This window comes from Pocillopora damicornis, chromosome 1 (genome assembly GCF_964200805.1).
Source record: "Pocillopora damicornis chromosome 1, jaPocDami1.2, whole genome shotgun sequence".
NCBI classification, from domain to species: Eukaryota; Metazoa; Cnidaria; class Anthozoa; order Scleractinia; family Pocilloporidae; genus Pocillopora; species Pocillopora damicornis.
This window is the reverse complement of record NC_142670.1, coordinates 29,463,055-29,489,923: the sequence shown is the minus strand read 5'-3', so window position 1 is coordinate 29,489,923 and position 26,869 is coordinate 29,463,055. Positions and strand designations below refer to the sequence as shown.

The 26,869-nt window shown below is 37.1% G+C and overlaps 3 protein-coding genes across 3 annotated transcripts in view; 1 reads left to right on the top strand and 2 right to left on the bottom strand.

Moving 5' to 3' along the window:
• LOC113679590 (cullin-associated NEDD8-dissociated protein 1) overlaps nucleotides 1–2,435 on the bottom strand; it is a 28,662-nt gene extending 26,227 nt beyond the window's left edge. The window contains exon 1 of the mRNA XM_089188925.1: nucleotides 2,256–2,435. Within this exon, the coding sequence (XP_089045051.1) occupies nucleotides 2,256–2,297 (42 nt within the window). The 5' untranslated portion in view covers nucleotides 2,298–2,435. The remainder of the gene's footprint in view (nucleotides 1–2,255) is intronic.
• A 1,521-nt stretch (nucleotides 2,436–3,956) lies between these two features.
• Nucleotides 3,957–15,874, bottom strand: LOC113679579 (uncharacterized). The gene is made up of 9 exons (XM_027196544.2): nucleotides 15,707–15,874; nucleotides 13,013–13,119; nucleotides 12,580–12,660; nucleotides 11,475–11,766; nucleotides 10,809–10,864; nucleotides 9,656–9,995; nucleotides 8,860–9,112; nucleotides 6,944–7,620; nucleotides 3,957–6,306 (listed from the first exon to the last, which is right to left on the bottom strand). Exons 2-9 carry the CDS (start codon nucleotides 13,071–13,073, stop codon nucleotides 5,982–5,984), a joined length of 2,085 nt encoding a protein of 694 aa, XP_027052345.2. The 5' UTR covers nucleotides 13,074–13,119; nucleotides 15,707–15,874; the 3' UTR covers nucleotides 3,957–5,981.
• Nucleotides 15,875–21,461: 5,587 nt separating this feature from the next.
• On the top strand, nucleotides 21,462–24,369 carry LOC149053182 (uncharacterized). The gene is made up of 2 exons (XM_089189026.1): nucleotides 21,462–21,596; nucleotides 21,750–24,369. Exon 2 carries the CDS (start codon nucleotides 21,787–21,789, stop codon nucleotides 24,223–24,225), a length of 2,439 nt encoding a protein of 812 aa, XP_089045152.1. The 5' UTR covers nucleotides 21,462–21,596; nucleotides 21,750–21,786; the 3' UTR covers nucleotides 24,226–24,369.
• Nucleotides 24,370–26,869: the final 2,500 nt, after the last annotated feature.

Sequence of the window (26,869 nt, the reverse complement as noted above, 5' to 3'; positions counted from 1 at the left end):
TAAAACACACATGACTGCATTCTTTTCTCAGCTACTATAGGCTTTCAAGGCAAAAAAATCGGCCGTTGCACAGTCGCCAGTTGCGAGTTAAAACTGACCAGGGCCACCAAAAGTTAAGGTTTGAATGCTCGATGTGTGACTATGCTACAGAATTTTGAAAAGTTGCTATGTAAATTATGCAAAGTACAAAGTTAAAAATAAAACTAAATATGTAGTTTAATTGGACTACCCTTCTCTTTATTTTGTTGCCTGAACTCTAAGATCATCCATTTTAGGAAATTATTTAGTTCTGAAGTGGAAATTCTGAGCTGTTTTAACAGTGATTTCACGAGCTTGTTCTTTCCTTTTAGTTAATGCTTTGTTAGAAGCCATGGGGCATTTATTCAAGTTTTTCATTTTAAATTAGAGGAAATAGAGGGCTACTTCATTTTGGGATGGGCCACTAAGAATTTAAGGAAACTGGCCCAACTGGCCACCAAGCACTGGAGTTAATTTTTAGCCCTGGGCTTTGAGAACTGTAGAGATGAGAAAAATGTGAAAATACTTTGTGAAAAGGAAGCATTATTTGAACACTATTTAAATTAATTTATATATCTTTCACAGAGCAAATTTAAAATACAGATAAAATCTTCTTATGAAAAAAAAATGGGAAGGCTATGTCAGGACTGTTCATAGATTGTCTCATTGTAAGTGTCTACAGCTGTGCATACACACACTCCAATAAGAGTCTAGGTACACATAGGTACTCCACAAAAAGAAAGGAAAAAACTTAAAGCACTTGCAACAGATGTTGTTAAAAAGAAACAAAAAAAGAAACAGAGCAACACAGCTGCAACAAAATCCTGTTTTTTTTTTTGGCAGCATTGCCATTTTACCTTCTCACACCCAAAAGCTAATTTTATCTACTACAGAGCAGACAAATTCAATTTTATGCTACTACACTGAAACTATTATTTTTCATGCATTTAAACTTCTTTCATTTAAATTGTCAATTTTGAGATAGCAAAATGATGCTATTGTTAACTGGTAACTACGTATTAATTCAATTATCCTTCTAAACATCATTTACTCCTTGTTCCCTTTTTATTTGCTTCAAACACCATCCAACAGAGGATATTCTCACACAGAGTAATGGGGAGCATGCCCCCATACCCCCCCTTCCTCTCTCTCCAGGAAGGTGATGCCTACTGCATTACAATTGAAGGCTATGTGGTTGAAATTTCACTCTGTTCCCTATAACCATTTAATTCCCAATTCTCCTTACAGTCTGCCAAATGATTCTCATTACGTTGGTTTGGATAATTCAGTACCAGATCAATTAGTAATCTCATCCTTGATATTTTTCTTTATTCACATCACTTGTCTCCATGATATTGTATAGATATAGTAAGGAGAAATTCTGTCTTAGTCATTAACGAGAGTTAAAGGATTAAATCAACTTCAAAGCTCTGTAACTGATAACTACACTGTTGTTTGTAAATTAACCCTGCAATGTTAACCCTGCAATGTTAAATTGGAAATCTGGAAATAGCCTTCTCCCTTTTCACTACATTATATCAAATCAGTGTGGAGAATATGAGAACTGATCATCGCTGACAGTTGAGTACAAGGAAGTCTACTGGACATGGCTGGTAAATTTACGTGAAACATATTATCTTCACTACATATTGGAATACGCCATTCGCTCAACACAGATTTATCTGCATTTACTTTTTCACTAATCGTTTTGAGTACATCTGAGCGACAAGAGGCAGCCATAGAGGAGACTACAGTCAGGCTGTCATAAATAGAGAGGCGCAAGATGTAAACGACGTCTTTCGCAGTTGCGAGCCCATATCTACCCAGTTTCAGCGTAAGAGGAAAGGTAACTGACAGAAAATAACAATCTACTAACTCCAAGCTGCCGTTAAGTGGGCTTTTTCATACATGCGCGATCACTGATCGAAGCTGAGCGGATACAATTATTCTGCAATCTGTTTGACATTTCTCTTTTTGTTTTCGAGATCACAAGTAAACGAATTCAATCCCTTCTAGTGCCTATTTTACAATAAGTTGAAATGAAACCGTCCTCACCAAAAAGCTCACACCTTTTTGATGGAACAAATTGGCATAAATAATCGATTGAAGAATTGCACTGTCAGTTATCAGCGGTGGGATCGATCATGGATCATTGTAACCTGCACCCACACGTACACAAACTAAAATGAAAAGTTTGCCATCGCCAAAGAAAGTGAAATAACTCAAATGCACATTACCTTGTCCAAAAGAGACGCTATATGGTAAGGTGAAGTCGACATGATGATACCTCCACAAATGACAGTTTTCCGCAGCTACAAAGATGAACTTAGAGGAATTTTTCTGATCTCTCTCCTCTCGATCTCACTCATCACGCCTGCTTTCTTGAAAAACCGCTGGTCGTTCGCCGACTCATTGTCTCAGAAATACTCAAAGAACCTGGGTCTGAGGACGGCACTGATCAATGCCACGAAATTGAACTTTGGAAAATAACAGTTTTTTTTTAATACAGCTGCGCGTTATCGGGCTAAAAATATTCCGTAACCGCGTCTGACTAGACTGTTGTTATGACAAATTTATTTGACGGTTGTTACTTGAATTGGACTCTAAATCACAGGAATTGTTGATGAGCCAATAATCGGACAAAAGACTTTTTCTTTTGTTATTTAAACAGTTGTTTATGGTCAAATTTAAGTGTTAGTTTAAAATATTATTCTGTGTGAGTAACTGTCGGAGTGCGCGGAATAAATTAAAGTTTCTTAGTTGTACTACGTCGTAAAAATCAATATAGACATCTCTTGCCTGGGGGCGAGATGATCGAAGAGGTGATCGGGAAGTTTTGTAGAGCGTACAGTGATGTCGCGGCAGTGGGAAGGCTACTAAAGCACACTCCTTTTCAATCACATAGGATCTAAGACAGATGGGTAAAACCGTTTCTGTTATTGTCTACATTAAGGTTTCAGTATTTTCTCTTGTGTTTGGTTGTTTATGTTGCGTGTGCGTTTCTTTTGTTGTTGTTGTTGCTGCTGTTCACTGTTTTTGTTTGTTTTGTTTTGGTTTTTTTTTATTGTGTCTGGCCTTTTGTTTTTTTGGCTTTGTTGCTGCTCTAGTCAATTTGTTTCATCTAAGAAGCGTAAAGTATACTGAGGCTCTGCACACCATGAAGGACCTGAAGTCAGGAAAGGGGCTTTGGTCGTAGGCCTGGAGATGGATGGTGGAGCATGTGCACCAACCAGCAAATGTGAATACATTTTCTTACTATTTTTCAATGGTTTTCTCATAGAAATTTTCTGCTGCAGGCGCTGAGGAAAAAAAATTCTGAACCTCTGCTTGCTCTTTTCGCCTGAAAAAACTGATTGGGCCGATCAAGCGTTTGAACGTGCACCCTTACAGTCGGTTGTTACCAAAGTACGTCGGTGTCGGTAACTGTTCTAGTCAACACGGAAATATAATTTAGGGAAGTTCAATCTCCAAAAGCCCTAGTTTAAGCAGCGTGAAGTAATTTTGAGCATAGCTTCTCCTCCAACCTCGTCTTAACAGGTTTCTTAGGCAGGTTTTTTGAAGATGGCGGTACGAAGAAAGCGTCCAGATTCGATCGACCGATATTTTTAAAAACCGAGAAAACCCTGGGGACGAGGTTGGCTTCTCCACTGAAGGGGAATATACCTGTTTGCTGGTACCCGATATCAAGCTTGCTTGGACAGAGACGCTGTGAGAGAAACACATTTCGCCAGAAGCCACTATATAACGAATCGAACCGACCGGGCTTAAGTTTGGACCAAGAGTTTCTTACTGGGATTATAATTTACATAATCGAGAGTCCGGGGTGGTATCAATTGACGCTCCGAGTCTCCTTCTTAACAAATACAGACTGACATTATCCCAGAACACGCAATGCGCGTTGAACCTGTTCCAATTTACGGACAAACGACACAAAATACGAAGAAACTTCAGCGTTTATTTCTTAACAATAAAAGCCACGTATGTATGATCCTTTAACGCAAATTTAGATTGAATATTTTAAAAACAAAAGCAAAGTAGTAAAATCTACCATCAGAGCAAAGAAAGATCACATGGATTAAAATAAGAACTCAAAGTAAAAACAAGCAAACTGCCTACTGCGCGGGAAAACGCGAGTGACAAGGTGCAATTTTCTTTACATTTGCATCTGATTGGTCGAAAGGGTGACACGTGTTTTTAAGACCAGTCAAAGGCCGCTGTGAAGCAAAACCCGAGACGCTATCATTTAGACAGTCAATAAAAAACGCTTTGCAAAACCTGAGGAGAATTTTTACTGCTATGGCAATACGCAGGAGTCAGTTAAGATTATTTCTTTAGTATATTGAATTGTGTTCTTTCTCCTATTTTCTTTAACTAAAAATTGACCTTAGGAAAACCCAAGTTAAATAATTTACAATTTATACAGTTACAATAAGTAACAATCTTATATAACGAATTTATATCACTTCGTAAATAAATGAATTAGAAACCACGTGTGCCCACGTTGCTCGAGTGGTACTTGTGAACACCGTTATCATGCTTTAGATTAGGGCGTATTGAAAAGGTGTATTACTCTAAAGAAACAAAGGTCTTATTCTGTATCTTCACAGCCTTGTCTGAACACCTTAGGGAAGGTTGGGGGAGGGGGGGGGGGGAAGACGGAGGTAATTTTTACGAAGTAACCCTAAGCAAACCCTCATACCCTCAAGGGCATATATCACTGTCTCAGATTTTCACCAACCTCCCCCTCCCCCTCTCCCTCAACCAACACCACCACTCTCGTGTTTAAATGAGGCTATGTGACCACGGAAGTCCTTTACTGCTTGAATAAAGAAGTGTGATGTCAATAAATCGATAACACAAATGCTACATAGATTGATCAACTCTAACCACAACAACAACAAAAGCAAGGTAAAGCAACAATAACAAAGATCTAATGTTTTGCCGATTTACCCGCTTATCCTACGTCTAACAACATTACCGGTACCCCGCTCTTCTGCTGAGAAAAAGAAAGACTAATAACATAACATAATAGCATAATAAGTTATCGAGGTTTAAAATAAATTACGTACTCAATAAATTAAGGGGAAGAACTCTTTATGTTTAACTGTAAAGCTCTAGTTCTGCTGACAAAAAAAGGAAAAATTCCATACAAAACGAAGTACTGGGTATGCTGTCGGAGCACCCTCTAATGTAAAGACTGCACTCTGAGTTTTACCTCGTTTAAAACGTCCATCAAAGCTCTGGTGTTAATATGAGTACAATCAACCGCCCGAATTTAGCAGTGGATTGACTGCGCGTATGAAAATCTACATGAAACGAATAACTCTTGCTAAGGTGGTGACTTTTATCCTCATCCAGAAAGTACACGACCTTAAGGAATTTTCACGTAATAACTCGATGCGACTGTGAACAAATGAAGTAAACCTACAGCTCTACCAAGCAAACCGCTACAAATTCAGTACGACAGAAGTAACACTGTGTAAGACCAAGGCACGACTAATATACGACTTAAGGCCAACTCATGTACGACTGAAGACGAACCCGAAACGACTAAGGACGACTCCAGCACGAATAATGTAAGACCAGGAATAGCTCAGGTACGATTATAGACAATCCTGGTACGAGTCACAACCGACCAAAGATGACTCCAAAAGGACTGTAGACGACCCTGACACGATCGTCAAACAACTAGGACCAATTTCAGTAAGACTAATGTACGACCTGAGAAGACTCCGATACGACTGAAATACAATTGAGGACGATTCCAGTGGAGTACAATTCCGGTTGAGTACGATATATAAATGCAACTTCGTTCTTAAACACAACTCGTACAGCACAAAGAGGAGTTCTGATAACCCTTTTAAATTAAGTATAGATGCTCTCTTTGACAAGTAAAAGTTAGCGAGCTAGATTCATACCCAAAAAACTGCATTCTGTGATTGAAGACACATGCTGTATCGAACTTAGTCCTCCAGAGGATGTCGTGAGAACTCGACCATTTCACTACCTGATGTAAAAACGAGAAAATCTTGCTCAATATCCGGTTGTTTAGTGCTTGCGTTACTTTCTTTGTTGTCGACATTGCCATTTACTAATCCCTCAGATCTCTCTTTCAGAAATTCATCGTTTGAGGCGACTAAGTCCCCTGAAAAAGCTGTTCCATTGTCTCGTATCTCTGAAGACAAGGTGTAAGTAACTGGGTGAGTAGCTAGATCCTCGCTGCTATTTCTACCATTGCCATGATCAAGTCTTGGAGACTTGTTTAACCGTGACGGAGTCACTTGTTTCCTGAAATAATAATAATAGCAATAATAATAATAAAATGATTAGAGTGGATCAAAGAAGACAAAGATAGTTTATCACAATCATTCAAAAGCCCATCACAGTTTAAGATGGTTCGCAATAGTCTACAATGATATTGCTAAGACAAACATAACTAGTTTTAATTTACATCGGTTGATGGCCAAGTGATGAAAAATTTCAAGGTTGTTCAGTCGCAAATTTAAGGTAGGTCTGAACTTCTCTCTGAAAGTAGAAAAAAGATATGGAGGCCTAAATTTTTTTAGCTGACACGTACAAATAAATACTAGATTAGATATTAAGCAATTATTGGATGAGGCTGAGCATGATAACATAAACTATGATTCTTCACATGAAAGAGCGTCTGAACAATTTCAGGAACTTTTCGTTCATGAACTTTATTCGTCTGGCGGTTTTTTTCGGAATCATCTGATAGCTTCCATGCCACTTGGATGAAAGTGGCCTCTTCTTCAAAACGAGGCCTGGTGCTCAACCATTCGCATGAATATGAGTTTAATTTGTATGTGAACGAAACCCTATAATCATATGAGAGGATGAGCACAAGGACTCGCCTTGAAAAAGAGGCCAAAGGTAATTCGGAAATGGCCCATTATGAGACACTTACCGCTTTGACTTTAAATGAGCCAGAACAGAACTTAACGCTTCTTTCGGGTCATTTTCACCGTGACAGCTAGTTTGCAAATGTCGTGAAATGTCATCTAACAGCCGGTGCTGTGACACATCGGTGTGCTGAAAATCTACAGCGTCACGCAGTCGTTGGTTTTCTTTCTCCAACAAGTGAATGCGCTCCAAATACGAGTTCCTTTCAGTTTTAACCTCCGTTAACCTTTTCAGTAAATTGTCACGCTCTTCATTCGCTTGCGTGACAATCTCCTTCAAAAGTGAATAATCAGAATTGTCTCGATCACATTCCATTTTCTTTTCTGTCACAAAATCGCTTTTTGCTCCTCCTAATCTTTCCCACAACTTTTCAAGCAACGATTCTTTGCAGTGATTCGCGCTGAGTTCTACGTTACTGACTACCGTTTCCCTCTTCGTCCTTAAAGAGTTTTCGGCCACGCTACTTCTCGTTTTTTCTTTCCTCATTCTCTCTATTGTCCCCAATGCCTCTGCATGTTCTTTTTCTAGTTCCATTAGGGCCGCGAGAGCCTGATTCCGTTCCTTTAATGCTTGGTCGCGCTCATCAGTCAATTCCTTCATCCTTTGCTTCCAGTCTTCCTCGGGCTCTTCGCAGGAATCCTCCCCTTGAAAGGTTCGAGCGAACTCTAATTCGTTTCTAGCCTACAAGAAACTTCGGGAATTAGTTTGCGAGACTTTAACGAGAACACTTTGCAATGTTACGAGTTTCAGGCATAGAGGTTCAAGAGTCAAGCTGCATTGTAGTTTCAAAAGTTTCAAATCAAGGAAACAAACAAAGGACACACAAACAGTCAATAAACTTTAATAAAGGTGGTAAGTTTCTAAAGAAACTGTGGTGCTGCGTCGGTGGGAAAGTATAACAGGGTAATTTAGCATTATCAACTGATTTGATAATGTAAATTGGCCACCGTAACGAGTTTTAAAGCTGACTTTTCGAGCGTTTGCCCTTCGTCAGAGCGAATCAGTGAAGGAAGGGGCTAATGCTCACACGAAGGGCTAACGCTCCATACGTCAGCTTTAAAACTCTTTACGGTGGCCAATTTACGTTATCAACTCAGTTGATAATACTAAATGACCCAGTCAGTAAACTTTCCCAGTTGCAACGATTTCCGGGAAAAAAATAACTTGAACTATATTTCATAACCAGGACAGAATTTCTCCATAAAACATCAATGCAATATCAAGTAGACAAGCGACGAGAAAAAAGAAAAATGCCAATTAAGAGATAATTAGTTGATCCAATACCAACGTCTCCAAACTAACATCATCAACGTCATCAACGTCTCCGAACTAACATCATCAACGACTTTATAGTAGACAGTAAGGAGAAGTACTAATGAGATCTTGGGGGCGATCGCATCACTTTCGTCTTTTTCTATCTAGCTAACAAAGTTAATATTTTCCTGTCTCTTCCTAGACAAAAATGTTTTATATATTGCAAAAGAAAAAAAAAATTTAATGAAAATATCGCGAGGTAGCTGCGTCAAGAAAGACCGAACCTCGTTCCCAGGGTCTTTTCTCTTCCACCCTCGAAGCTGGTAATGTGTCTCTTAAAAATTGGGAGACACAAAAACCAAACCGAGGGACGGTCTTGCGCTTTAATTTTTTGTCAATACTAACAGGATGGGTAGGGGGAAACTTTTTGTACCCCAGCTTAAGCTTAGGGAGTTGGAAAAAATTGCGTCGAAGACCCAACCCCTACTCCCCTAATAAAAGGTTAAAAACAGTTTAAAATCTCCTGCTCCCTACGGCACTCTTTGGTCTGCATAGGCACGTGACTGAGCCGCAGCCAGGGTCCCTTCTCGAGGGAGAAAGAGGGAGGACCCTGAGAACGAGTTTGAAGAAAGCTCTTGAAACCCACTTTAAACACATCGAGGTTACCTGAGATTTCTCAGAAGACCCAGAACCTTTATTGATAGGTCTTATTCCCCTGTACACATACTGCTGCCCAATGGAAGACACTCGTACGTTCTTCTTGGGGATCAGTCGGTTTCTAGGACTGGCGTAAGCGGACAGGACTAGCTGGTGGCATTCTTTGTACGTAATGTCCACATTAAAATCTTTTTTGAATGCTTTTACCACATCTTGAACGGGAACATACCATGAACTGTCCTGCACGTAGCTTGAAACCACCCTAAACATTGCAGTATTAAAACATTAACTTAGTCTTGTTTGTGTTGAAAGTAAACCGTATATGTAGGTGTCAGAGTGCGAAAGAGAGCAAGGGAGGGGAGGGAGGGAAATTCGAAATCAGCACAGTACGCCCCCTCGTTATCTTCTCCTCTTTAGGGATAGTCCTGTTCAGTACAACAAACGTTGTTATTTGACCTTCATTCCGACCATAATAGTGAATTAGTACCTTCAGCAACTACTGGTAATTGTTGTAGTAACGAGACAATGTTTGAGACCGTTTCGTTTGCGAAATGTGATCCAGCTTTCGCACGCCTCAATCCCTCCACCGACTCAGGCGCGATTTATGGCTATCAGTCCGAAGCATTAGGGAAGTTTCAAGGCTTCATTTCTAGTGATACAAAATGTACATTTAACTTTTTGACCGCTAGCACTTGATTTCTCCTAAAAAAAAAATCATTCCTGAAGGAAATGATCACCAACTAAAGAAGCCTTGCTAGCAAGGAAAATTCTTAGAGAACAGTATGGAGATTATTTCTCCTCTTACCATTCCTGCAAATTGGAGCTGTCCATAATTAAAGCTGATCTCTCACTCCCTTCACATTCGACGTTGAAATGAGTGCTAACATCTAATGCCATACCATCAGAACCACTATCACACCCAGGAGACTCGCCACCGTATAGTCCTACACCGCTGCTGTCTACAACCATCGTATTGGGGCTACAGCGCTCCAATGTGGCACTTGTGTAAGCGGGTGAGCTTTGGTGATGGCCGGCACCTGCTGATGATGAGGAGTGTGGTGCAGGTGACGCTCGCTTCCGTGATACATTTCCAGACGCAACAGGTGGTGTCCATGTGCTAGTGGTGCTTACACTTTCAATTTTAACTGTGGTTTGAAAATATTAACTATCAGTTCGCTGTTCTCTGAAATCTCTAAGAACTGGGAGTAGGATATGGTCAGATACGATGTAAAATAAATGCGAGATAAGAACAATCTGCCCTAAAACCTTTAATTTTCTATCCATTTTTCAGCCACAAATTGTTTCACCCGAAATCTTTTATATCCTTATATCAATTTTCATATTCTCCATACTGGTCTCTCTACACTTCATATAGTACTGACAAGGAGAACTTGTTTGACAATCAGGAGCTTCTAAAATTGGTGATCATATCCTTTATTCTCAAGACTTTTACATTTTGATTCACCACAGATACTGTGAGGAGAAATTAGATACAAGTAACTGTCAGGGTTCAAGAGTTATTCCCCATTCAGTCAAACGTTAACATCATGAGAACAAAGGACCAAACACAAAAGAAAATCTCAATTGTTTTAAAAATAAAGTCTTGCTGTCAGCACCATAGGATATGTCTGGGGAACATTATGGAGCGGAATATGAATGCTGATGTTATTGTGATGTGTGAGGAGTTGAACTGCCTGCATTATATTTTTCATGACCTGAGTTGAAACTACTGTAGTAAGTCTAGCTCGACCAGTTCAAACAATTAGTAAAGAGAGTGGAAACATATGACAACCCAGAGGATATATTGGCAACTTTGATCCGCTAATAACTCGCCAATCTAAACATCTATGCTATTACAGAAAAATGCTTACATTTCAACAGTGAGACACCAGATTTGGAAAAAAATGTTCTAGAAAAAAGAGAAAACATTTATCACTGCTAATATACAAAAGTCTTACCTTCATCATGATGAGTGGTTCTGGAAGGTTTCCTTCTGATATTTACATACAACCACCTAAAGAGTTTAGTCAAGGAGTCAAACATTGAATCAAATTTATTAAAAAAACCAATTGCTATTGCTAAGTGAAACTTAATGACCATCTAGAAGTATTGATCCTTCAAAACTAACATCAATACTAAAAAAAAAAAAATCCTAAAGTTACCAGCCTCTGTAGTGACCACCCTTCCTCAGATGCACCCTAGGTTCTCCTATGGAGTATCCCTCATCAATCCTCCCACCCAAACATTCAACCCCATAGTTTTTACCCCCCCCCTGCCCCTTCCCCCCCCCCCCCATCTTCCACCTCTTTCCTGCCTCTCACTCTTAATAATGAAACCAGTACAGTAGTTAACTTTGCTTGAGTGTTGAAAAATCAAAAGCAAAGTACTCACAACAGGCAATCAGAATAACAGAAATATCACAAGAAAGCAAAGACAATAGCAGTTGGTTTCAGCTTTGAATCTGATTGATCAACAAGGTGGCATACACTTAATTCAAACCAATTCCAGTGCAAAGTAAAACGAAACCAAAACAACCCCAGATTATTTTTTACACTTAATCGAAAATTGAATTTAATCATACACTGTATTTCTAAAAACTTCTTTTCAATTTCCCAAAAGGATACGCCTTTCTATACTGATCCTCTTTGACCTGTCTTCTCTTATACTCTACCTCTGGAAAAACCTTTTTGATGCGACCAGTCAACACAGTGTCTCGAAGGTTCAAAAGGTTGTCAAGATCTGGAAAGTCACTTAAATGTCGTTGGACAACACTTGTCAAGAACTTCACCATATAGAGTCGATCAATAGTGTAACCTGGACACACTTCAAACTCTTGACGAAGAGCATCAAACAAAATTTCATCCAGTTTTAAGTACAGCTCTTTCTTTGGTTGGGGTCTTCTAGGTCCTTTTGAATCTATGAACATCAGATGAAAGATAGAAAAAAATTACACTCAGAAAAAAAAAAAATTGCATGCACAGTTTCAGCCAATAGCTCCCTCAACCCTCTAACTCCTGAGAGTGACCAAGACAGAATTTCTCCTTACTATATCTACACAATATCATGCAGACAAGTGATGAGAATAAAGAAAAATACCAACTATGAGATTGCTAATTGATCCAGTACCAAATTTCCAAACCAACAAAATGAAAATCATTCGGCAGATGGTTAGGAGAATTACTACTCCGATCTTGGGAGTTAAAGGATTAACTGTACCTTGAAGCACCCTAGCCTAGAATATGGCTGCAAAACAAATCTGTCATGTGAATAGTCTGGTTTAATGTCCAGCACACTAGGTCAAATTGTAATTTGTAATCCATATAAAAAGTTCATTGCCAATGGGAAAAATTTTGACTGAATCATGTTTTAGACACTCCCCGCACAAGTCGTGTCAACCAGTCCTCAAACAAAGGAGCATTTGATTCTGAGTCCAACCCATTAAACTAAATGTTGTAGGCTTTCATGACATTTCATGGCAATTGCAGTAAGAAAGTACATACATGTATTCCAACGATAATTTTACCAATCATCTAAATTCTCATTACAATGTCCCCCCCTGAATTACACATTAAAGTCACAAGAATAAAGAAATGATCACCAACTTATGAAACTCTTGTTTACAAAACAAATTCTCCTTGTCAGCACCCAAGGAAATGTATAGAGAACAGTATGGAGAATATGCATACTGATGTTACAGTGTAAAGGTTAAAAAAAACAGGAGTAACTTACATTTCTTTTTGATTGCTGCTGTTTGTGTTGGCTTGAGATAAACCTTGTGAAAGTCCCCTCCAGGAACAACAACAGCTACATCTACATGAAGTACAGAAAAAATAATTAAGGAAAGATTCATTTCAGTGTGAAGGTCACAAGAAACTCTTGTTTGTAAAACAAATTCTTGTTGTCAGCACCTTAAGAAATGTAAAGAGAACGACAGTATGGAGAGTATGCATACTAATGTTTGGGTGTAAAACATTGAGCGAATAGCAGTACAATAAACAAAAGGTTTTTGGTGAACCAGAGGTTGCATGCTATCTCTCAGTTCTTTGACAAGAAAAAACTCCCACTTAAAATTTTCCAATAAAAATTTAAAAAATACAACAACAAAAAAGAAATAAGGAAAGAGAATTTACAGATAACTAAATTATTAATAAATAATGCAGACCTTCTGAAGAAAGATTCAAAGTTTGATAATCAGCATCACTGACTATGCTATCTTCATCCATATCAAGTCCTGTATCATAAATTATCGCCGTAAATTATGAAAAAAAACTGAAAGAAAAAAAAAGATGTTGCTAAAGTGAATATTAATCTCTATGAATTGGAATCTAGACATTGATAACTGAGAGGCCTGGACTGGGTACAAGCAGGGTGCAAATTAGTATATAGTACTTTAGTATATTACTGCTTAGGTATCTGTGCACATCTTTTTAGTAATCTGGCAAGCAAGTAAATAACAAGTTTATTTCTAGCTTTAAGAGAGTTCTAGTCTCCCTCCCATCCAGACAATCAAAAGTATTACATAAGAATTATTGTATCTTAATTAATCTCACTTGTGTTTGTTAATTATTCTGGATTACTGGATCGTTAGTTTACTGTATTTGTCAAATATCTTTTATGTAATAGTCTAGTGTGTTATTTACCTAAGATATATACATTTAATAGACTGTCTGGTCCCAAAACAAGCCTCTGTCTTTTGTGGCGTTTTAAGTGCACAAATTGTACACTTACATGATAATGAAATATTTGGAAGTCAACACTCGCTTACTTACTCTCACCCATGCACTCTATCTGTAAAAAACACCACAGACTGATGACCTTGCTTAAAATGCCCTATAATTGTACCTTTACAGCAACCAATGTTATTTTGTAAGAAAGACTTGTTTCTCATTGATCTCTCTAGTTTTGATTAGTACCCTAAGATTTCAATATCAAAAAAATATATATAAAATTATATAAATGTGGGGGTAGAGTCTACCTTGGCATAAAGTTCTCAATGCTGTGGTAGCAGAGCTGAGTATATATAAGTTAAAGAATCAAAGAGGACACATTGATTCTCTGTTACTCTGAGTTTCGCGCCTAAGCGCTTGTCAGACAGAACTTTCTATATGTATGTGTCCTCTTTGATTCTTTCACTTATATATAAATTATATATATATATATATATATATGTATAAATTATATATAAACATAGGTTAAAGAATTAAAGAGGACGCATTGATTCTCTGTGACTCTGAGTTTCATGCCCATATAATCAAGAGTACAGATAATTTAAAGTATAAATAGTGATGAACCAAAAAACTGAATACAGATCAATTAAGCAATATCATCATGATGCAAAAATTAAGGGCCATTCTCAAAGAGGTTTGGATAATCAAGGTTTGACTGTAGTTACATCATTTTGTGACACAAGTATTATATAATATTATTATAAACTTATGAATCTATTTGGATGGACATCTTAATTAAAAAGGAAACAATTCTCATCTTAATCCTGAAAAAAAGTTACCAGCATTCTTCCTCAAAAAAAAAGAAAAAAGAAAAAACCCAATGTTGAATTAAGACCTGTGACAACTTAATCTTATTACTTCAGGCACACTTGCACCAGCATACAGTCGATTGCAAAAAGCTTGACACTTAGAAAAGAGTTTACAATAATAAAAGATGAGACCCTGTGGCTCCCTGGGTACACATACACACAACAGCCACCATTAGCAGGTGGTGAGCAAAGCTATCCACACTTTCTTGGAAGGAAAGGATTACCATAACAAAGGTTTTTCATAAATAGTGACAAAAGTGAATCACTAATTATATATCTACACAACCACTTCCCTTCAAGTATTTCAGCCTCATCATTCATGGATCATACTTTTTTGGGGCTCAACTTTTTTGTAATCAAGTGTGTAAAATAATATTCTAATTGTTCTGCAGAGAGATTTCAGTTTTTGCTGAAATACACATGATCACACAAAACACATAGAATCATAAAATCATTTTAAAAAATCAACATTTTTATTATCTTTCCCTCATATACACTTTAAAGTTTCTTTTGAATATTTATTATCAACAGTCCAGACACTGTTAATCATAACACCTATGTCTATCATTCCATATATATTCCTATTGAAAACTTGTCTGATAAGATAGCCAATCACAAACAGTAAAAACAGTATGTCAATATTATATTAAAATATGTGTCTGTAAACCATAGCTACACCAGGATTTCACATAAATAAAGTCCAAGAGGGTATTAAGCACTTTGATACTTCACTCTTAAACTTTAGGATTTTTTCCTGAATGTTTTTTATTTGAGTGTTTCACACCAGGACAAGATCTGAGTTTTTAAAATAGAAAATGAAATCTAAGTTTGATGTGAAATGAATTTCCACAGCTGTCGGTCGCGGGACACTTGAACGCCAAACAAACAGACAGCTGTCACAAGCTGAATGCAAATGATTTTATTTTCCTTTAAGCAAGAGCAAATCGAGACCTTTTGAAAATGAAATATAAAAACGTTCTTTGAGAATCAAAACACAAGAGTTTTATTTTCTAGAAGGAAACTGCGTCCCAGAAAATGAAATGAATGCCGTCTATCTCATCGAAGACACCAGCAATATATATGTACTGACATCATTTTCTTATCTGTGAAGACAGTCGAATCTAACCCACAATTTTATCGTCCTTAACCGAACACAGTAATTCTACAAAGTGGATTATACGAAACTGGATTACAAGTTACACCACTTCTTAAATCCACGGGCCGAAAGAGCCTTAAAACTTGAATATTCAATTTTTCCAACACAAACAAAAGAAGACACACGTTGTCGATCTTCCGCAACAAACGCTTACTGACACTTACCTTAAAAAAATCCCGTTTATTTAAAAAGTTTAGCCGGATCAAAAGTGGTCATACAAGGTTCAAGGTTCTGAGGAATCATTTCTTCGTCGGGGCAAAGAACACTACGTAAGGTCTGGCAGTTGACAAAACCTGTCTGGGACACTTATTTTGTAATGTGTGACACACAGCGAGTATTGACTTGATCACAACCACTGACATGACCGCGGGCTATGAGATATTTTCGCTGCGTGACAGAGACAATTAGCGTGACTTTTTTCTTTGCTATATGTCATGCAACCATGAGATTCAATCTTGTAATTTCTTCAGATCTAACTAAAAACTTAACCCTAACCCAGCCGGGTCAAAAATGTCAAAAATCATCCCCATATTGAAGACAGACGATGAAACGAACCTAAGCAATATCTTTGTTATCTGATTTTAACAGAATTCCCTCTCTATATGGGTTGCGCGAGAAACACTCACCCAAGATGCAACTAAAAATATTGAAAACACTATTTAGAGCAAAAAAATTTTGTTTTGATCTTGGGGTGAAAGGCATCGTGGTTTCCCAATGTAGTTGCCTATTGCTCTAGAAAGTTTGGTACTAAAAGAGCCGATCTCATCTCGCTGTTCGCCGACGCATTAATACTACCCACAGGCGACACGAGGACGGGCGTCTTTTTTTATTTTATTTCAATTCTTTTTTCTTCTCATTTTTTCTAAGGGCCTTACGCGAAACGAAAAGCGATGCGTGACTTGCGCAAGTAAGTCACTCACCCAAGATGCAACTAAAAATATTGAAAACACTATTTAGAGCAAAAAAATTTTGTTTTGATCTTGGGGTGAAAGGCATCGTGGTTTCCCAACGTAGTTGCCTATTGCTCTAGAAAGTTTAATACTAAAAGAGCCGATCTCATCTCGCTGTTCGCCGACGCATTAATACTACCCACAGGCGACACGAGGACGGGCGTCTTTTTTATTTTATTTCAATTCTTTTTTCTTCTCATTTTTTCCAAGGGCCTTACGCGAAACGAAAAGCGATGCGTGACTTGCACAAGTAAACAATTAAACAACATTGCTTTCGGATTTAGCGAAACGTGACTCTCGCCTCGCAGCATATGGAGGTGTTGTGTTACAACAGTTTTGAACAAGGAAAAACGGATTCCTAATGTCTAGTTGGTCTTAAAATTTTATCGTCCTGTGATTTATATATCTCACCGTCATTTTATTTCTAATAAACCTAATTTTCAATAGCCAGTATTGCATGTCAACACACGCATGGAATGGTCGGAAAACTATCTGTAAATAACTTGATGGAAATCGACATATCCCAAGACCTAGAAACCCCCATCTCTGTTCCATTATTTTCTATTGTCTCATCACTTTGTTTTTTGTGGAGTTATAAACAAACGCTTTTCATCGTATCTACGAGACCAGACGTAAATTATGCAAAATAGTCCAACCGTATCTGAAATAACCTTCACAATATGCGGCTTTGTATCAGGACCTTTATTATATATTTTGTACATCTTTGTACTTAACTATATTTTCGCTGACGACACTGACATTCTATACTTAGTCAGACAGAGACTGTAAATCACTAGAACACGTTTTCAGTCCGGAACTTCTAGAATTACACATATGGCCAACTAGTACTTCAAATAAAGTAAGCCTTAATACTAAGAAAAATCTTATTTTGTGATATTTCGTTCTTATCCAAAGAAATTACCCTTTCAACCTAAAAGAAGTATATTTGACAATGAGTGATCTTAGAAGATTTGGATGTCTTTCTTGATTTCTAAGATTCCGTCCTTCTACAGTCTTTCTATGAAGAACCATACTGAATACATTGCTTTGAAAATTCGTAAAACTGTAGGCTATAATTGCAAAACTAAGACACTCTGTCCCTCTAAGTATTCTATTGAATATTCATCGATCTTTAATCTCTCTTTATATTGCGGATTATCTGTCTGTAAGTCTCACCTAAACAAAATATCACTGTTACAGTAAACGTGCACTCCGTCTCATATATTTTGCATACATGTATGAATACACCATCCCTCTGCCGGTAAAGTTACACTTCTACCTCAACCCTTTTTGTATAGTAAAAATTTATCTGAATTGATTCATAATGTTAAAATTGCCTCAGATTCAATAAACATTTGTAGTTTATTTGCGGAAACATCTAAAGTTCATTTTACAACACACGTTTTTCTACTTCTGATAATATTTGTCTTAAAACCCCTAAACCTTATATTGTACAAAAAAGTGCTTTCTTAAGAATCGGTGTCACTGTGGAATGAAGTTCGACGCCCTTTCAGGGAGCTACGTACCGGAAAAAATCACTCAGATTTAAATTTGAAAATAAACTGCTTAGTATTTTCGAGAGAGAGAAAATTCCCTTTTCGACTTACACGAGACCATTCCAATGGTAAGACTTTCAAGTACTCAATAGCGGAGCTCGCAGAGCGTAGCCCCATAATTATACAAAATAGTAGTAACCCATCAAGCCGAAAAAATTTGGATGTACGACCGTATGACCGACCGTACAAGGTGCTACTTTTGGCATGCGTGGCCAACTGTACCACGGGCACTATCTTATAATCAGTCCTCTACACGGACACGGAGAAGTTGCGAATGAAAATCCATCAATATTACCAAGCACTTTATCCATTGTAGGGACTTTAGTTTTGTTGAAGAGATGTGCGGGAAAAAAGAAATGCGAGCTCCGCTCTTAGGCTTGCCTAAATCTATATACTAACGCCATAAAACACTTGGCGACCATGAGTTAAATATCACGTTTCCTGCCTTGCATCATTTCCAATTACTCGAGATCATTCTTTACGCATCTCTCATGAATTAATGCAGAGGCACTGCAGTTGAACTATTTACCTTCGAGTTTAGGATTTACCAACTATATTTTCATTCTTGATTTTCTACGCGAGTGGTCCTCGTTAACATTACGAGTGAGAATACTTCTAGATAAGACATTCTGGTGGTTTGTAACTAGCATTAAAACACATCAATTGTGTTTAAAATGATTATGACAAGGAAAATTGGACCACACTTAACCTCTTATGAAGATGAAGTTAAGGATTTATTTATGAATCCTATTACGTGAAGTACATTTGCTTCAAAGTCGGTCTGTGGCACAGTGGCGCATAGGACAATCTGATAGCTGATGAAGTTTGTAGACGAAGTAGGATGAACAGTTTTTTTTTATAAAAATCTTTGCAGAGAATTTGAAAATTTTGTAATTATTACTAAAGCATACCGTCCTGTAAACTTCACCATCTTCCACTGTAGGATGAGCACCACCCAACCAGCCTGACAATTTTGTACCACATCCTAATGATGGCACACCTGTGGTTGGCATTTTAGTTCCAGCAGTTCCCACAAAACAATACCATCCCTCAACGAGTATGTCGTTACACAAATAATGTGTTTGGTTTTCGGGAGTTACGTAACTGCCCTTTCTATCGGCATCGCTTAGATTCTTATAATGATCAAAGTAGTCGGCTACAAAGTAAAAAAAATTTAAACGGAAATTTTAATTCTTATCGTTACGATTGTAACTTAACTGCAAGAATCTCATAGGGTGAAGGGTTTAAAAAGCTTCATAAGTTCCTCTGACATTATTATAACTTAGCACGAGGCTTCTGAATCATTTGAAAAATAATCGAGAGTAAAACCATTCTTTTTGTGAAAAGGAATTGATTACAATGGATTCGCGCTTCCTCTCAACAAAAGGCAAACCTTTTTTACAATATTTTCCTGTCCAACCAAATGAGTAACACACACACACACGTATAGTTCATCTCATGGTTCACACACTTTGCATCGTTTTGGCACTGATGTTTTGACATTCATGTATGGCGGAAGAGCCCCCAAGGGGGAGCTATGCAATAAGGTAGTATGGGTGTATGCATGTATGTCTTGTACAAACCTTCTGTCTTCATGTCCCAACCAGCTAAAATAGAGTTACCAGATCTGGTTGAATCCATCCAATAATTATTACCGCTGACCACCTTTCCTCCTTCACTCGCCTTGATCTCCTTGCACGATTCCGCAGGCAACTCACGAATTGATCCGAGGGGAACTGCATTGAAATGGCCCATTTTAGCGGAACGAGAGTAAGGAAGATTCATTGCTGACAGCGTAAATCCTTGAAATTTAGATTACCCATATTTTTTTTTCATCACCTTTAATGAAAGCAAGTTTCCCTTTATGGGTATAAACCTGATTTAATGAATATGTGAAGTTTTTCATTTTAGTTAGGCCCACATTTCTAAATAAGTTGTAAACATGTATTGATGGTGTCGTCACAAGAAAGTTTGAAACTTGAAAATTATTTGTTATTCTCCTTTTAAGATGTGTATCAAAGTTTTGAAGTCATGGTAGGCTTAAACTACAGGATTATAGGAAATCTGCATTGAAGCCAGGATTGTGACTACGTGGAACGATTTTACTATTTTTGTGCAGATACATATGGTTGTTGTGAAAAGCTGTTATGCTGCAAAATTTTGTTAAGCCTCTTTCATTAGAACATTTTTTCTTAGAATGTTGTGAAATTGGCCTGCACTGAATTCTAATTTTTCTACCAAATTTTAGATTCTTTTGAATATTATTAGATCTCCTAGTATCAGTTATCAACAGGTCTTTTGAAAACTTTTCATAATTACGTGAATTGTGCAGATGTATTGTACATTAATTTTTCTCCTGGCCTTGTTCACAATTTATTATGTAGGACTTGGTATTATATTGGCCATAGATGTGCAGTCAAATTTAAGTTTTGTGCACAGCCATGCATCAAATTTTGGTAATAAAACATTGTATTCTTCCTTAAATTAGTGGATACGAATAGGAAAGAGTTTAGATTTACTTTGCTTGGAATGTTTAGGACTTACTCTATAGTTAGCAGTCTATAGACACTTCTGTAAAAATATGCGATAAACGATGCCCAGCGTCATATTGGGTACAGTTAAAGTTACGCACGCAGATCGAACTATCAGTTGAATGGCTTCCGCAGTCTTCTTATAGAACAATTTGAACACAAACGCCTCAGAGATCAATCTTTATTTTCCGATGTTCAGATGGCCAATTCAATGTTTCTTTCTTTGTCAGTAGCATCGATCCATCAAGGAGTGTTTTCAGTAGAAACGTAACTATTTGACTCACAAGGAGTACATTCAAAATAAAGGCTATTATACGAATACAAGGCCAGAGCCATCTCAATTGAGACTATCTTAGGTTTGGGTGTGTTGCTATGGTGACACTTACAGACCGATGCAGCTTACGTTGTAATCTTGGCGTTCTATTTTATACTCGCGTGCTTAGCGCCTTCTAGAGGACAAAAGATGTTTTCAAAAGTCATTCTAATTGCAACTGGGCAAGGTCGGCGAATGTTGTTTTCAAAATCTCTCAAATTATTCTCATTCATGATTCATCATTTCAATGTTATTTTAGATCGAATTTGAAATGGGTCGAGTTTCAACTTTCGGAAAACATCTGAGGCGATAGAATATGAAAACTTTACAAATTTACATAAAAAAAATCTCGGGCATTCTAACACCTGCCAGTTTGAGTCACGCTTGGAAATTTTGACCTCAAATTGGGCCAAGGAAATGTCCACTAGATTCCAGTCCTTTTAAGGCCAAATTTCGCTCGGCCATTTTCATGGCGACTCAGAGGGACCCGGGGAGTCATCTATTTTGCCTGTTTGCGGGAGACTTGTAATGAAAACAAACGTTTGGCGCTAAAAAATAAAATCTATTCCTTTCAAGCTTTAGTTTGATATCTGATTCATCGACTTTGTCCATATTTCTTGATTTTTGCATTCGTAGTGAACACAGGGCTCCAAAGAACGATCGCAGTTACAAATATAAGTCTTCAGTCGACTTCAAAAACGGAGGTAAATAATGTTAAAGCACTCGTTTTGCTCAAAAAGGAAACGGTAGAACCACAGAAGAGATATGGATCGTTTATAATTTCGAGTTGAGCGGTCATAATTTTGCTTTTATATGTGTAAAAATTTGTAACAAAAATACTCAATTTTAATTGAAAGGAAATAGCCTGTGGCCCATGACCGTGGCGATCGGGCAATGGGAAGTAAGAAGAGAAGAACCCCTCGGAGATCGCTTGCATTTTCGCAGAAGAAACGATTCCCTGTAGCTGAACTAGCTAGAGAAAGGGCTACCCTTCGAAAAGAGTATCTGTCAAAGAGTAAAGAGCTCTCTGCTCTGAGAAAAAAGTTAGAGCGCCTACAAAAAAATGGCGAGAAAATACGAGAATGTGTGGATCAGCTTGAGCTTGAGGTGACCCCGCCAACTCAAAGCCGTGCGACAGCATTTGAAATCTTGCAAAACACTTCTACAAGTAGGAAAAAAAGCCCAACTGAACTCACTGGAGAGGGTAAATTAAATTTACCGAGACGAAGTGCCCACAGAAGGCAATTAGAGACCCTGATTGCTGCTTCAGAGGTGAACGGAGGTTCCGTGGAAGATAGAACTCCTGCTCTTGATGGAATGTTTTCCACTGTTCTCAAATATGGCAAAATGGCTGATATTTCTAAATATTTCGATTCTTCTAAAAAGCTTAAAAGGGCAGCTGCGATGAAAATAAATGCTCAAGCGAAGGAGTACGAGGAAAGCAATGAAAATTTCATCCGTTCCTTATCTCTACTGTATGCAGGGGGGATCATTGGAAAAGTAAAATACCAGCAGGGGAGATCAGCAATGGTTATGAGACATACTGGGAAAAGAACCATGAAAAGTTATCTTTCAAGGGAGAGAATCAAATTTGGCTTTGGAGTTCCCATTCCAAGGCCACTTGCTTACAGTGCTCTCATGCACAAAATTGAAGAAATCAATGTTGGAGAGACCTTGTCAGTGAGAGAAACACTGTGCACTACCTTACCCAGGGATCAACGAGTTGATGGGGTCTACAGAGACTTAGAGACAATGCTAATTATGCTTAGTCAATTTTACTTTGAAACAAATGAATTTAGAAAGGACAATGACAAACTTAATTGGTTTGGTCACAAAGAAGGATCCTTTAAAGTGGCAATTGGGGGGGATGGAGCACCCTTTGGGAAGTGGGATGAGTCAATGTCCTGGTTGGTGAGTTTCTTAAATGTTGGGCCAAGAGTGGCTAGCCCAAATGACAATTTTCTTTTATTTGGTGCCAACTGCAAAGAAGACCACCCATGTGTAGAGCAATTTACTCTGCAATTAACCTCCAAGATTGAAGCAATTGAGAAGAAAACATATACAGTGTCAGAGAAGCAAGTAACCTTCACTTTTGAACTGGTTCCCTCAGACATGAAATTTCTGGCTTTCCTTAATGGGGAACTTAACAATGCTGCCACTTATTTTTCCAGCTTTGCAAATGTATCAAAAGAGGACTGTGTTACACTGAATGGAAAATTTGGGCTAATGAATGATTGCAAGTGGAAACCATGGCCATACAAAGATAGATTAAACATTGCCAAACAGGTAGAAAGTTTTAAGGCAAAGCTTCCCTCCAGCCTTGCAGCCTCAACAAAAAGAACAAAAATCACCAAATTTATTGCCAGTAATAAATCAAGGCAGGAATTTCAGCCACTGATTGGAAAGTTGTGTGATAAAGAGGTTGTAGAGCCCCTTCACCTTAAAAACAATGGGGTACAGCATTTACACACAATGCTATTAAACCTAGCAATTTCTTCAAGTAACCTCCCACAGAAGATCTCCAGCCTATCAGACCTATCCCCAGCATGTGCAATGTCAAGGTACATGAAGGCACTAGAGTGTGATGTAAAAGCTGGACGTTTGAAAAAGCAGCTAGGAAAGTGGATGCTGGAAGATAGGTCTAAGGACAAAGACTTTTCTTACAGACTGACTGGAAAGGACTCAAGACTTATTTTGCATGGGTTTATGTACCTTGTGAATGCCATCAGGGGGGATTCAGATGATCCCAAATTGCTTATGAAACTTTTGTTCATTGTTTTCATTGCAATGAAGCTCAGAGATTGTGCCTCCATTTTTTCAATGTACCACATTACTCAGCCAGCCATTGATGAACTCAAGGTCTTAGCTCGGGATTACTTCACAGCAGTCACACTCTTCACAGGCACTGTATCAGGGACAGTTTGGAGCATTGGACATTTGGTCCCAGTTCACACCCAGTGGGTATTTGAGAAATATGAAACTGGATTAGGAGTGAACACCATGCAAGGGAGGGAAGCCAAGCATGTTCAAATTGCCAGCTATGCAAGAAACAGCCTTTATAAAGACCGCTGGAATCAGGTATTCAGGCATGATTACATCAGTAAACTTTGGCTCCCTCTCCGCCAGCCATCTCTCTTGACATATCATCAATCAAGAGACAGCCTCATCCCCAATCGCATTACCACAGATGCACAACACTTTTGCTCCTGTGGGTTTTCCAAAGGTGAACACGACGACAAATGTTTCTTTTGTGGTCATAAATTCATGGATGAGATCAAGAAGTCTGTTGCGGAGGGAAAGCCTACTAGAGAGTGTTTGAAGTACTTGTCTTAACTTGGTCGTGGCTTAGTCTTACAAGCCTAGTGGCCCATGACTGCCAGAGCTTATCCCAGTTTCCGTAGCATGAAGCAACTATTGTCAGGTTTCCCTGACAGTTTGCTGGTACCCATTTATACTCCTGGGTGGAGAGAAGCACTATGGAGTAAAGTGTCTTGCCCAAGAACACAACACAATGACCTGGCCAGGGCTCGAACCCGGACCTCTGGATCCGGAGTCCAGCGCGCTAACCACTAGGCCACCGTGTCTCCGACTAACTATGAATCGGAGTCAAAACATTGTACCAAAGAAATAACAGAATTGGGATCATGTGTCAGACACTCTCCGGCTACCTCAATTATTTTCATAATAATAACAAATTCTGAGAGCGTGAACCTATTTTAATAACCGGGAAAGAAATTTTATTTTAATACATACATACATACATACATACATACATACATACATACATACATACATACATACATACATACATACATACATACATACATACATACATACATACATACATACATACATACATACATACATACATACATACATACATACATACATACATACATACATACATACATACATACATACATACATACATACATACATACATACATACATACATACATACATACATACATACATACATACATACATACATACATACATACATACATACATACATACATACATACATACATACATACATACATACATACATACATACATACATACATACATACATACATACATACATACATACATACATACATACATACATACATACATACATACATACATACATACATACATACATACATACATACATACATACATACATACATACATACATACATACATACATACATACATACATACATACATACATACATACATACATACATACATACATACATACATACATACATACATACATACATACATACATACATACATACATACATACATACATACATACATACATACATACATACATACATACATACATACATACATACATACATACATACATACATACATACATACATACATACATACATACATACATACATACATACATACATACATACATACATACATACATACATACATACATACATACATACATACATACATACATACATACATACATACATACATACATACATACATACATACATACATACATACATACATACATACATACATACATACATACATACATACATACATACATACATACATACATACATACATACATACATACATACATACATACATACATACATACATACATACATACATACATACATACATACATACATACATACATACATACATACATACATACATACATACATACATACATACATACATACATACATACATACATACATACATACATACATACATACATACATACATACATACATACATACATACATACATACATACATACATACATACATACATACATACATACATACATACATACATACATACATACATACATACATACATACATACATACATACATACATACATACATACATACATACATACATACATACATACATACATACATACATACATACATACATACATACATACATACATACATACATACATACATACATACATACATACATACATACATACATACATACATACATACATACATACATACATACATACATACATACATACATACATACATACATACATACATACATACATACATACATACATACATACATACATACATACATACATACATACATACATACATACATACATACATACATACATACATACATACATACATACATACATACATACATACATACATACATACATACATACATACATACATACATACATACATACATACATACATACATACATACATACATACATACATACATACATACATACATACATACATACATACATACATACATACATACATACATACATACATACATACATACATACATACATACATACATACATACATACATACATACATACATACATACATACATACATACATACATACATACATACATACATACATACATACATACATACATACATACATACATACATACATACATACATACATACATACATACATACATACATACATACATACATACATACATACATACATACATACATACATACATACATACATACATACATACATACATACATACATACATACATACATACATACATACATACATACATACATACATACATACATACATACATACATACATACATACATACATACATACATACATACATACATACATACATACATACATACATACATACATACATACATACATACATACATACATACATACATACATACATACATACATACATACATACATACATACATACATACATACATACATACATACATACATACATACATACATACATACATACATACATACATACATACATACATACATACATACATACATACATACATACATACATACATACATACATACATACATACATACATACATACATACATACATACATACATACATACATACATACATACATACATACATACATACATACATACATACATACATACATACATACATACATACATACATAC

Excerpts from the sequence above, each read along its gene's own strand:
- LOC113679579 (XM_027196544.2), bottom strand. The coding sequence starts at position 13,073 with ATGGATGAAGATAGCATAGTCAGTGATGCTGATTATCAAACTTTGAAT. Across the intron at positions 10,865-11,474 it reads GAGGATCAGTATAGAAAGGC|GTGGTTGTATGTAAATATCA; the intron begins GTATCCTTTTGG and ends TAAACTCTTTAG. Across the intron at positions 6,307-6,943 it reads GCTCATTTAAAGTCAAAGCG|GAAACAAGTGACTCCGTCAC; the intron begins GTAAGTGTCTCA and ends TTATTATTTCAG.
- LOC149053182 (XM_089189026.1), top strand. The coding sequence starts at position 21,787 with ATGGGAAGTAAGAAGAGAAGAACCCCTCGGAGATCGCTTGCATTTTCG.